At 41.6% G+C, this 13,039-nt stretch overlaps 1 protein-coding gene across 3 annotated transcripts in view; it reads right to left on the reverse strand.

Annotated features, from left to right (window-relative positions):
* The window catches only part of PLSCR4 (phospholipid scramblase 4), a 61,957-nt gene that overhangs the window by 11,812 nt on the left and 37,106 nt on the right, over positions 1-13,039 (reverse strand). For all 3 annotated transcript variants that reach the window (XM_070405931.1, XM_070405929.1, XM_070405930.1), the window contains 2 exons: positions 5,852-6,087; positions 623-665 (listed from right to left, as the gene is read on the reverse strand). In XM_070405931.1, the coding sequence (XP_070262032.1) occupies positions 623-665; positions 5,852-6,087 (279 nt within the window). The remainder of the gene's footprint in view (positions 1-622; positions 666-5,851; positions 6,088-13,039) is intronic.

Here is a 13,039-nt window from a genome sequence, read left to right on the forward strand (position 1 = left end):
TAAGTCCTTGTAGGGGCTTAAAGCAGAATAGCTTTGATAAAATTTCAGGTAAAATATGTATAATTTATTAGAATGTTAAAATAATTTTTATACCTTATAAGCAAGTAATTTTAAAAATTTGAAACACTTATTTTAAGAAGTCCAGTGTAAAATAATTTTTAAACCTTTCCCACATAAGCAAAGATTGAAACAATAGTCTGAGAGTACTTGAATTCAGAAAACAATTATACAACCATATAAGTGAACAAGACACTGGGCTAGAACTTAGCAGATTTGCAGCTCTGCCACTGATTAGCTAACTATGATGTGCCTGACTAACTAATTTAGATTCTGGCCCCTTATTTTGCTCATCCATGAGGAGTTAACATGGAGGAGCTGGGATGGGTAAAGGCAGGGTAGTTGTCCAGATAAAATATAAATCTTTGCAAAGTCTAAAACTTACATATGATGTATACATATATAAAATTATACAATACTTGTATTACTTTCCTGAAAAGAGGATATCATTTTCTCTTTGAATCACTAAAAAGTGGTCAATATAAATAAGGACATAGACATTGGTTAATGCGCATTTCCACCTGGTTCAAATACTGCCAATCACTACTGAACTAATTATACATACTTTCCAGAGGTTCAAAATGCTGAAGAACATGTATGTTGTCCAACTGTTGGGATAAAAAAAAAAGCAATTAGGAGAGCTAGAAATAACATTATTAAATCAAATAAGCATTAGAAAAGAAACTGATGAGATAGTTATTAAAATAGGTCAATTGATACCAAAATATATTTTTGAAATAGAATGGAATAAAAAACATTTTGATCAAGTGGAATCAGCTTATGTGCACCTGACCAGGTGGTTACTAGAGCTATGGAGATAGGAAAAACACTTTTCTCCAGTTCCACTGTAAAAGACTGGTACACTTGTCTAAAATATCAGAAAATCACCTCCTACCACAGTAACAGAATTAGAAGCAGCTGGGCTGATACAGGTTGTCCCTAGCTTAGTTCCTACTCAGTGATCTCTCTAGCATGCCACTCAGACTGGAGGTGCACAGGAACTTCAGGACCTTTTGACAAGGACCAGCCATAGAGAAAGAAATTTTCTCAGTGGCTTAGGGAAAGTGAATCAGCCAGGGTGGATTCTGCTCCATACAGGAGCGTCCAATTTTATAACATTTCCCAGGAACTTCTGAGAGATTAACATACTGATTTCCACTTACTTGAGCTATTAAACACTAAGACCTTCCCTAGATGTACACTTTAATTCTGGGAGGGTCTGAGAGGACAGGAAGCATGGGAATGGACAGGATGAGGGCAAAGGAGAGGAAACTTTCTGGGATAGGATCCCTTCAAAAGGGAGGTTGAGAATACAATTAAATAAATGTCTAATTTCACTTAGGAATCACTCTAAAGAGAGACAGTTTAATGGGCCCATTGTCAGTTATACTTGAGAACATGCTGGCAGAAGAGAAAAAACTCCTTGAGGATGGACTGATTATATCAATACAATTTTAGATAATAAAGATAATTAGACCATTCCAAATCCCTGAGTCCAGAACACTACCTGAAATACTACATTTCACCAAATATTTGTTGACTACATTAACTAATGAAAAATACACCAATGTGATTAATAAATAGCATTTAAAATTATAACTTGACATGAATGTTTTGTAGTGATTGTTTATAGGAGGGTATTGATGGGACAAACACAAATACAAAACAAATAAACAAACAAAACCAACCAACCAACCAACCAAACAAGAACATGAAGGGCTCTATGTCTTCTGCTCACATACAAGGTGTTTTAACTAATAAATCCACACAGCTATCATCCATTGGGTGGGCCCTGTGTGCCAAAAATATTAGGCACATTACAAACCTATTCAAGGTTGTAGAGTAAGGGGTGAGCAGAGCTAGAATTAAAATCCAGGTTTGTCTGGCTCCAAACCTGTTTTGTTTCTTTTTCTTTTAACTCAAAATATTCCTGAAAGGAAAAACAGAATTCATGAAATATGATAATGTAACATTAGTCAGAGTAATAGAAGAAAATGAGAAAGTTTTTTGTCTTTTTAAAATTTAAATTCTTTTTTGTTTAAAGTATTACATGAGTCTCCTTCCCCCCACCCCCCATTGACCTCTCCCATCCCCCAGCACATGCCCTAACCCCCTGCCAGTGTCTGTGTCCATTGGTTATGCTAATATGCATGCATACAAGTCCTTTGGTTGATCTCTTACACCCTCACACCCCGCCTTCCCTTATAGGTTGGACAGTCTGTTCGATGCTTCTATGTCTCTGGTTCTAATTTTGTTCATCAGTTTATGTTGTTCATCATATTCCATATATGAGTGACATCATGTGATATTTATATTTCTCTGACTTATTTCGCTTAGGATAATGCTCTCCAGTTCCATCCATAATGTTGCAAATGGTAAGAATTCCTTTTTTACAGCAGCGTAGAATTCCACTGTGTAGATGTACCAGTTTTCTAATCCACTCATCTGTTGATGGGCACTTAGGCTGGAGAAACTGTTCTTTTAATTTTTAAAAAAATATATTTTATTGATTTTTTACAGAAAGGAAGGGAGAGGGATAGAGAGTTAGAAACTTCGATGAGAGAGAAACTTCAATTAGCTGCCTCTTGCACACCTCCTATTGGGGATGTGCCCGCAACCAAGGTACGTGCCCTTGACCTGAATCAAACCCTCCAGTCTGCAGGCCGACGCTCTATCCATTGAGCCAAACCAGTCAGGGCTGTTTTTTTAATATTTAAGTGAACAGTATTGAATCTATACATTTTCAAAAGGGAAATGACTCCAAATCTATGATTTCCAAGGACAATTTGAGTTATTTATCTGGCATAATAAAAGACTTTCCAAAATTGAGTAACTTATACATCTACACTAATAAAAGAGAAACATGGTAATTAGCATACGACCACTACCCTTCCCATTGGCTAATCAGCATATCCTTATGCAAATTAACAGACAGCCAAGATGGCGGCCGGCAGCCAGGCAGCTGGAAGCGAACATGAGGCTTGCTTGCTCCAGTGACTGCAGACTCCAACGTTCCCCGCCTGACTTGCCGGCCTCTGAGCTGCAACTCTAAGAAACATTGTAACAAATATAGAAGCTAAACAAAACCCCAGAAACCAGCTTTCAGCCGGCCGGGATCTCAGAGCTGGAGTTATACATTGTTTCGATTATAGAACGCAAACAAACCAGATACCTGCTTTCAGCAGCGGAAGCCTAAGAGCTAGAGCCAGAGCTAAAGCTGCCCAGAAAAAAAAAAAGTAAAAAGAAAAAAAGGAGTGGTGGGGAGCTTCAGTCAACTGCCAGCCTGAAAGCAGCCCTCAGCTCCGCACCCAGACTGGCCAGGCACCCCAGTGGGGACCCCCACCCTGAAGGGTGTGTTACCAGTTGCAAACAGCCATCATCCCCTCATCCAGGCTGGCCAGGCACCCCAGTGGGGACCCCCACCATGATCCAGGACACCCTTCAGGGCAAACCAGCTGGCCCCCAGGCCTCTATCCTATATAGTAAAAGAGTAATATGCCTCCCAGCACCGGGATCAGCGGAGCCACGAGGCCTCCTGGCACCAGATCAGCTTGACAGGGGGCAGCGCCCAAACTCCCTGATCGCCCTGCGGCTCTGTGTGTGACAGGGTGCGGCGCCCCAACACCCCCTTTCACGGGCCCTGCTGTGTGTGTGATGGGGTAGAGCCATAACCTCCCCATCGGCCCTGCCCTGAGTGTGACAGTGGCGGTGCCCCAACCCCCTGATCGGCCCTGCTCTGTGGGTGATAGAGGGCGGCGCCCCAACCCCCTGATTCGCCCTGCTGTGTGTGTGACAGGGGGCGGTGCCCTAACTCCCTATCGGCCCTACTCTGTGAGTGACAGGGGGGAGCTCCTCAACCCCCTGATCGGCCTTGCTCTGTGCATGACAAGGGGGAGCTCCCCAACCCCCTGATGGGCCCTGCTCTGTGCGTGACAGGGGGGAGCTCCTCAACCCCCTGATTGACCCTGCTCTGTGTGTGACAGGGTACGGAGCCCCAACCCCCTGATTGGCCCTGCAGGATATGGAGCCCCAACCCTCTTGATGGGCCCTGCTCTGTGAGTGACAGGGGGCAGCGCCCCAACCCCCTGATTGGCCCTGCTCTGTGCGTCACAGGGGGTGGTGCCGCAACCTCCCCATCGCCCTGCCTTGAGTGTGATAGGGGCGGTGCCCCAACCCCCCAATCAGCCATACCCTGAGCGTGACTGAGGGTGGCATCGCAACCTCCCAATCCGCCCTGCTCTGTGCATGACAGAGGGCGGCGCCCCAACTCCCCAATCAGCCTTGCTCTGAGCCCGACCAGGGGCTGCACCTAGGGATTGGGCCTGCCCTCTGCCCCCCAGGATCAGGCCTAAGACAGCGGGTCATTATCTCCCGAGGGGTCCCAGACTGCAAGAGGGCACAGGCCAGGCTGAGGGACCCCCCTTTCCCCCTCCCCGACTGCACAAATTTTTGTGCACCGGGCCTCTAGTATTTTATAAGGTTCTAAAATAATACAGTGGTAGTTTACTCTAGCACTTTACCTGAATGACTTGCTTTGCATTTTGTCATTATTTTGTCAAAACAACAACTTAATAAAAATTTTGGCTCATTTAACCCCTCGAGTGCTGGGGAGCGCAATTGTGGTTCGAAATGGCGTCCAGTTCTAAGTCTGCTTTTATTAGTGATGATGATATTGCTAAATATGTCAATGTAGTAAAGGTTTCCTTAAGTTTTTGAATATGTAAGTTGATTTACTTGCGATTCATAATTTTTTTCCTAAACTGCTGTAAAAACAGCAAAAATGCCTTGGCAATTTTAGCATAGTTCCTAGGATATTGGTTGGTACTCAAAGGGTTAAAATCCAAATTTTCCTGATCCAACAGTACTGACTTGCAATACATTGTAGCCATGGTTTCAATGCAGAGGATTATCAAAGTCTTTCTCATTATATAAAACTGAAAAGAAAAGCTATCAGCTTAAAGGAGTATTTGGATGACTATGTGGGAAGACAAGTACTGAATAGGCAATTCCCTTACTTGTGATGCATTTTAACACTTCCTTTTTCTAAAAGTAAAACATGGCTCAGTTGTTTCTAAGGGACTTCCAAAACTAGCTTCATCTTATTTTCATTAAGCAATCCTTTTTAGTTTTTGACATGGGTTTTCTAAACATACCATTTAGTACAGCAACCTGGCAAATTGCCATTTCTGATCTGGACATCCTGGTAGCTCCAGAATGTCCACATAGTTGGAAATTATAGAGTCACTGTGCTATGAGAAGTGGTTCTTTGGAATTTGGCCTGAAGCCATATATTGGTAGGTCCCCTATTTTTATTTACATTGCATGTTTTTTGGGGGGAAGAGGCATGGATGATGAAAGCTACGGGTGGTGAGAAAAGGTAATGGGCTAAGGCACTCAGTAACTCATTCACTGTCTACAGTTTTGTTCTTTTTTATGTTGCTTTTCTTCATGTTAACTCTACTTCTTTGCAAATGGCACCCCGATTAGGATCTTTGTTAGTTTTTCTTATATTCGTATTCCTATATTTTAAACTGCCTTTGACAGGGCATCATGAATGTCTTAAAATTCAACATATAACCTTTAGAAAAACCATACTCATCCCACCAAAACCACACCTATTCTCTCTGACCTCCTTTCACATTTCTAAACTTAGTACCCTCACTCTTAAGCTCACAAACTAGATATCTGTCATTACTAGTTTGTTACTTTACCCACTCAAATTCAGTCTTTTGTCTCTTATTGAATCCCCAGTCATACTTCATTAGAAAATATAAATTGGATTTGTGTAAAGTACCTGGGTTAAGTATTCCAGACCAGGAGGGCAGTCTGGCATAAGAGTTGGCCCTGGCATCCATGTTATTGGAGCAGACTGACTTGGCACTGGATAGTTGCCAGGCTGGTACTGGATAGGATGTGTACCACCAGTTGGCTGGCAGTACGGGAAGGCACTGGGCTGCTGTGGATTATAATATCCCATAGGCATGCCCCTTGGGTAGCCTGCAGGTGGAAGAACAGCTGCTCCAGGGGGTCCTGTGTTAAAAAATAAATGAAAGTATTAGATATCATTAATACTGCAATATATTGGAAGTTAGCATGACTTTTTACATTAAGATGTTATGGATCCACTTAGAAATAACAAGATGTTCTAACTTCCGAGTATGTACTATTGTATCAACACTGTTCTAATGGTATTGCATATCAATTTATTTAGTCCTCTTGAATTTTATGAGATAATTATTCCTATTTCAAAGGTGTAGAAATAAGGCTGAAACATGAAGTAACATGTTAAACTCTCTATGCATTAGGTTTGTTCCTCCTTTGAAGAAATAATATATCTACTTCATTAGGCTGTAGTGGATTACCACAAGACTAGCACATAATTAGTACAGTAAATTTCTGTTAAACCTCACAAAGATAGTAAGGTCTACTTTAAAGGAGTACTTTTAATGACTGCTATCTAATTCCAGAAAGGCTTCACAACCCATCCCTATTAGCAGTCTTTTCCATCCCCTGGCCCCCTTCTCAGTTCCTGGAAACAACTGTCTCTACAGACTTGCCTAATCTAGATATTTCATAAAAATGAAATCATATATGTAGCCTTTGTGTCTGGTTTCTTTCACTTAGTACCCATGTTGTAGCATTCTTTTTACCTTACTCTTTTGTTATATTCAATTAATTTTGAATTTATTGTAATGCTCTTTTTTGTTTATTGAGAAATAATTAACATATAGTAAAAGTCACCCTTTTTGGTGTACAGTCGATGAATTTTCAAACTTATGCAGTCAGACAAGATACAGAACATTTCCATGACCCCAAAAGTTTCCATCAAACCCCTTTGTAGATCATTCCTTTTTTAAAAATTCTTTTTGTTTTACTTTTTATGGGCAACTAATATTTCACTGCATGGATATATCACATTTTATATATCATGTAATCATTTGATGGACATTTGGATTGTTTCTACTTTCTGGCTATTATTATAAGTAACATTTCAGTGCACATTGGTGTACAAATACAGATATATATATATACACACACACACACATATACATAGGGGGCCCTCAGCCTGGCCTGTGCCCTCACAGTCTGTGCATGCAGGGGGGAGAGGTCCCTCAGCTCGGCCTGGGCCCTCTCGCAGTCTGGGACCCCTCGGCGGATGACAATCTGCTGGCTTAAGCCTGCTCCCCAGGGGATTGGGCCTAAGCTGGCAATCAGACATCCCTCTGGCCACCCAGCAGCCATTGGGGGATGTCCACTTGCCAGCGGGGAGCAGACCAAAGCTGCAGTCGGACATCCTTAGCGCTGCTGAGGAGGCAGGAAAGGCTCCCACCACCACCGCTGTACTGGCAGCCATCAGCCTGCCTTGTGGCTGAGCAGAGCTTCTCCATGTGGGAGCTCACTGACCACCAGAGGGCAGCTCCTGCATTGAGCGTCTGCCCCCTGGTGGTCAGTGTGTGTCATAGTAATCAGTTATTCCCCGTCTTTCTGCTGTTAGGGTCAGTTCGCATATAGAATAAAGGCCTGGTGCATGGGTGGGGGCCAGCTGGTTTCCCCTGAAGGGTGATCTGGATCAGGGTGGGGGTCCCACTTGGGTGCCTGGCCAGCCTGGGTGAGGGGCTGATGGCTGTTTGCAGCTGGTCACACCCCCTTCAGGGTGTGGGTCCCCACTGGGGTGCCTGTCAAGCCTGGATGAGGGGCTGATGGCTGTTTGCAGCTGGTCACACCCCCTTCAGGGTGGGGGTCCCCACTGGGGTGCCTGGCCAGTCTGGGTGAGGGGCTGAGGGCCGTTTTCAGGCTAGTGGGCAACTAAAGCTTCCAGCCTCTCCTTTTTTTCTTTTTTTTTTTTTTAATTCTGGGATATATTTACCTTCTATAGCTGTCATTAGAGCTGAGAGCTGGCTCCAGCTCTGAGGCCTGGCTCCAGCTCTGAGGCCATGGCTGGCTGAAAGCAGGTATTTGGGGTTTGTTTAGCTTCTATAATTGAAACATTGTTGCTTCAGGAGCTCAGAGCTGGGCCGTGGCAGGCAGGGAACCTTGGCTTCCTCCATCACTGGAGCAAGCAAGCCTCCTGCTTGCTTCAGCTGCGTGGCTGCCAGCCGCCATCTGTTAACTAATTTGCATATTCTGCTGATTAGCCAATGGGAAGTGTAGCAGAGGTACGGTTAATTACCCTTTTTGTCTATTATTAGATAAGATATATACATACATACACAATGGGGCCTTGACTTACAGTGTCCCAACAAACGAGTTTTTTTGAGATACCAGCTGTCTCTCAGCCTATTTTTTGCATTGAGTTGATAGAGTAATTTAAGTTAATGAGCTCCTTAATGAGCTCGGTCTCGGAACGAATTAAACTCGTAAGTCAAGGCCCCACTGTGTGTGTGTGTGTGTGTTTGTGTGTGTGTGTGTGTGTGTGTATATATATATATATATATTAGAGTTGGCAAATGGTAACTCCATGTTCAACTTTTTGAGGAACTGTCAAACTATTTTCTAAAGGGCTTCACACTCCCATTAGAAGTATATGAGAGCTCTAATTTCTCCACATCCTCACCAATACTTATTATCTTTTATTTTAGTTATTTTACTGAGTGGGAAGTGGTATCTATTGTGTTTTCTTTAAAAATCTATTTTTATTGATTTTAGAGAGAGAGGAAGATAGATATATAGAGAGAAACATTGATGAGAGAGGAACATTGATTGGTTGCCTCCTGCATGCCCCCTATTTGGGATTGAGCCTGCAACCTGGTCATGTGCCCTGACTGGGAAATGAATAGGTGACCTTTTGGTGCATGGGTCGATGCTCAAACATTGAGGCATACCAGCCAGGCTCCTATTGTGCTTTTGATTTGCATTTTCCTGATGACTCATGATGATGAGCACCATTTCATGTACTTACTGGACATCTGTATATCTTCTTTGGAAAAATGTCTACTCAAATCCGTCCTTAGACCACTTTAAAACTGAATTTCTTAATCTTTTTGTTGTTGCATTGTAAGTATTGTTTACATAGTTAGGCTAAAAATCTCTTGCCAGATAAATGATTTATAAATATTTTCTCATTCTGTTGACTGCCTTTTCTCATTAATAGTATTCTTTGACACACACAAGTTTTTAATTTTTATGAAATTCAATTTATCTATTTTTCTTTGGTTGACTGTGTTTTAGATCTCATATATAAGAAATTGCTGCTTAGGCAGAGAACCAAGATGGCGGCATAAGATATATACCTGTACATGCCACCCCCACAACCACATTAAAACAACTAAAAGACAAAACGGCTATCATACAGAATCATGAGAAAGCTGGATGAGTGGAAGTTCTACAACTAGAAGTAAAGAAAAAAGCACACTGAGACTGGGTAGGAGGTGTGGAGGCACCAAGAGCAGAGGTATGGAGGTGTGCAAAATGGGCTGCAATTGGGTGCAAGGTTTTTTTTCCATTGGAAGGGAGATACAAGCTCCGGACTACACTAAACTTGTTTCCAGCAAGACTCTGGGGACCCAGACTCCTACTGGGAGAAACTGGACTGTCTTGCATCGGGTTGAAAAGTGAGGGTGGCTTTCTCGCAGAGCTGCTCACAGGGACCATTGTTACTGTGGGGGTGCCGGACTTGGGGACTCGGGGATGCCGAGACGAGGAGAAATGGAGACATGGAGAGGGCTGACAGACAGTCATCACTGTTTGCTCTGCCCTGGTGATTCTCTGAGACCCCGCCCAACCCAATTTACAACCCCACTCAAGCTGTGCACAGTGGTGCAAATGAATCGCCTGTCCTTTCACTGCCTAACCTAACAAACTGCAGCTGGGTTAGAGAGCTCCAAAACTTACCAACTCCAAACAAAGAGGAGAAATCTGCAGATCTCGCTGTAGCTCCTGCTGCGTGGACTCATGCAGTGGCTGACTTTGCACCTCCTTAGAGATCCAGGAGTCAGTGTACCCAGTGGTCAGATACCAGATTTCAACTCCTTACATTCATAAGTGACACACTCAAGAGGCAGACTCAGTGAGCACCAAAGCCCCACTGAAGCAAGTCCTGCCCCATAAGGGTGTCTCCAGCACAGCAGTTCTTCCACTATAGATAAGTGGCTCCTCGCAGGCAATTGGCCTGGAGGTCATTTCCTCCCAGGGATACCAATAGCAATCAAGGCTTAACTACAACAAGACTGTGCACCCAGCCCACAAAGGGGTGCACCAAGAGTGTCCACATCAGGTAATTGGTGAGGCTGAGCCACTGGGCCCAATAGGACACCTACCACACAAAGACACTCTATCAACACAGGGAAGCAGCCAAAATGCAGAGACAAAGAAACATGTCACAAATGAAAGAAATGGAGGAAAGCAAACTACTGGATATAGAGGTCAAAACCACAGGTATAAGGTTACTCAAGAATCTTCTTTAAACCTATGAGGAACTTAGTGAAACCTTCAAGGATCTTAATGAGAATGCCAAAAAAAAAAAAATGGAAAAGGACCAATCAGAAATTAAGCATACACTGACTGAAATAAAGAATGATATACAGAGATCCAACAGCAGACTAGAGGATCCCAAGAATCAAGTCAAAGATTTGAAATACGAGGAAGCAAAAAACACCCAACTGGAAAAGGAAAAAGAATCCAAAAATATGAAGATACTGTAAGGAGCCTCTGGGACAACTTCAAACGTACCAACATCTGAATTATGGGGGTGCCAGAAGAAGAGAGAGAGCAAGATATTGAAAGCCTATTTGAAGAAATAATGACAAAAACCTTCCCCTACCTGATGAAAGAAATAGACTTATAAGTCCAGGAAGCAAAGAGAACCCCAAATAAGAGGAATCTAAAGAGGACCACACCAAGACACATCATAATTAAAATGCCAAGGGCAAAAGACAAAGAGAGTCACTGAGTCTGAAAAGAGAGAATCTTAAAAGCAGCAAGAGAAGAACAGTTAGTTACCTACAAGGGAGTACCCATATGAATGTCAGCTGATTTCTCAACAGAAACCATGCAGTCCAGAAGTGAGTGGCAAGAAATATTCAAAGTGATGAATAGCAAGAGCCTACAACCAAGATTGCTCTATCGAGCAAAGCTATCATTTAGAATTGAAGGTCAGATAAAGAGCTTCACAGACAAGAAAAAGCTAAAGGAGTTCATCACCACCAAACCAGTATTATATGAAATGCTGAAAGGTATTCTTTAAGAAGAGGAAGAAGAAGAAAAAGGTAAAGATAAAATTATGAACAACAAAGTGACAACAAATATATATCTATCAAAAAGTGAATCTAAAAATTAAGGCAATAAAAAAAATCTGATGAACAGAATAAACTGGTGAATATAATAGAAGCAGGGGCATAGAAAGGGAGTGGACTGACAATTCTTGGGGGGAAGGGGGTGTGAGGGGTGTGGGAAGAGATTGGACAAAAATCTTACACCTATGGATGAGGACAGTGGCAGGGGGTAAGGACATGGGGTGGGGTGGGAACCAGGTGGAAGGGAGCTATGGGGGGAAAAAAGAGGGACATCTGTAATAATCTGAACAATAAAGATTTATTTAAAAATAAAAAAATTGTTGCTTAGTCATAGATTATGAATACTTATACCTATATTTTATCCTAAAAGTTTTATACTTATCACTCTTGCATGTACGTCTTTTATCCATTTTAGTTTCTTTTTTTGTATGTAGTGTGATATAGGGGTTCAAATTCATTCTTTTGTGTATTGATATTCAGTTATCTCAGTACTATTTGTTGAAAACAGTATTCTTTCTGCAAGGAATTGTTGTGGCATCTTTGTCAAAAATCAATTGGATTTGTTTCTGGACTTTCAATTCTATCCTATTGGTCTACATGCCAATCATTATGCCAGTACTATATGATCTTGACTTTGGTAGCTTTGTAGTAAGTTTGGAAATTGGGAGGTCAGTCTTCCAAATTTGTTTTTTCCCTCAAGATTGCTCGGGTTATTCCGAGTGCTTTTTATTTCCATATATACTTGAAAATTAGCTCGCCAATTTCTTTTAAAAAGCCTACTGGGAAATTGTTTAAGAATTGTGTTGAAACTGCAGATCAATTTGGGGAGCAATGCCATTTAATAATATTTACTTCTCAAATCTATATGGGATATCTTCCCATTAGTCTTCTTTAATTTCTTTCAACAGTAGTTTTTTTAAAAAATATATTTTTATTGATTTCAGAGAGGGAGGGGAAGGGAGAAATAGAATCAATGATGAGAGAATCATTGATTGGCTGCCTCCTGCATGCCCCCTACTGGGGATCGAGCCTGCAACCTGGGCATATACCCTTGACCAGGACCCTTCAGTCTACAGGCTGAGGCTCTATTCAATGAGCCAAACAGACTAGGGCCAATAGTTTATTTTCAGTGTACAAATCTCCTAAGTATTTTATTCTTTTAAAAATGTTATTATATGTAGAATTATACTATTATTTCTTTGGGAGTGTTCAAATTGTTTGTGCATAGAAATAGCAGGGGATTTTTGTACATTGATCTTGTATCCTACTACATTAATGAACTCATTTATTAGTGCTATCTATGCATGTTTGTGTGCATTTCTTAGGATTTTCTGTATACAAGATCATCTCATCTGCAAATAGATAGTTTGCTTCTGTATTTCCAATCCAGATGACTTTTATTTCTTTTTCTTGTTTAATTACCCTGGCTAGAGCCTCTAGTACAATGTTGAATAGAAGTGGCATGAGAAGAAATCCTCTGTTCTTGATTGTAGGGGGAACTTATTCTATTTTTATTAAGTATAATGTGGGATTTTCATAGATGCCTTTTCTCAGGTTCAGAAGGTTTCTCAGGTTCAGAAGGTTTCTTCTCATTCTAGTTTGTTGCATGTTTTTATTATGAAGGATGTTTCATTTGGTCAAATGCCTTTTCTATATCTATTGATGTGATCATGTGGTTTTTGTCCTATATGAGATTATATATATATATATATATATATATATATATATACACACACACACACATACACATA

The sequence above is a fragment of the Myotis yumanensis genome, unplaced genomic scaffold (genome assembly GCF_028538775.1).
Source record: "Myotis yumanensis isolate MYYU_CA2020_CCGP unplaced genomic scaffold, mMyoYum1.0.hap1 SCAF_2, whole genome shotgun sequence".
NCBI lineage: Eukaryota > Metazoa > Chordata > Mammalia > Chiroptera > Vespertilionidae > Myotis > Myotis yumanensis.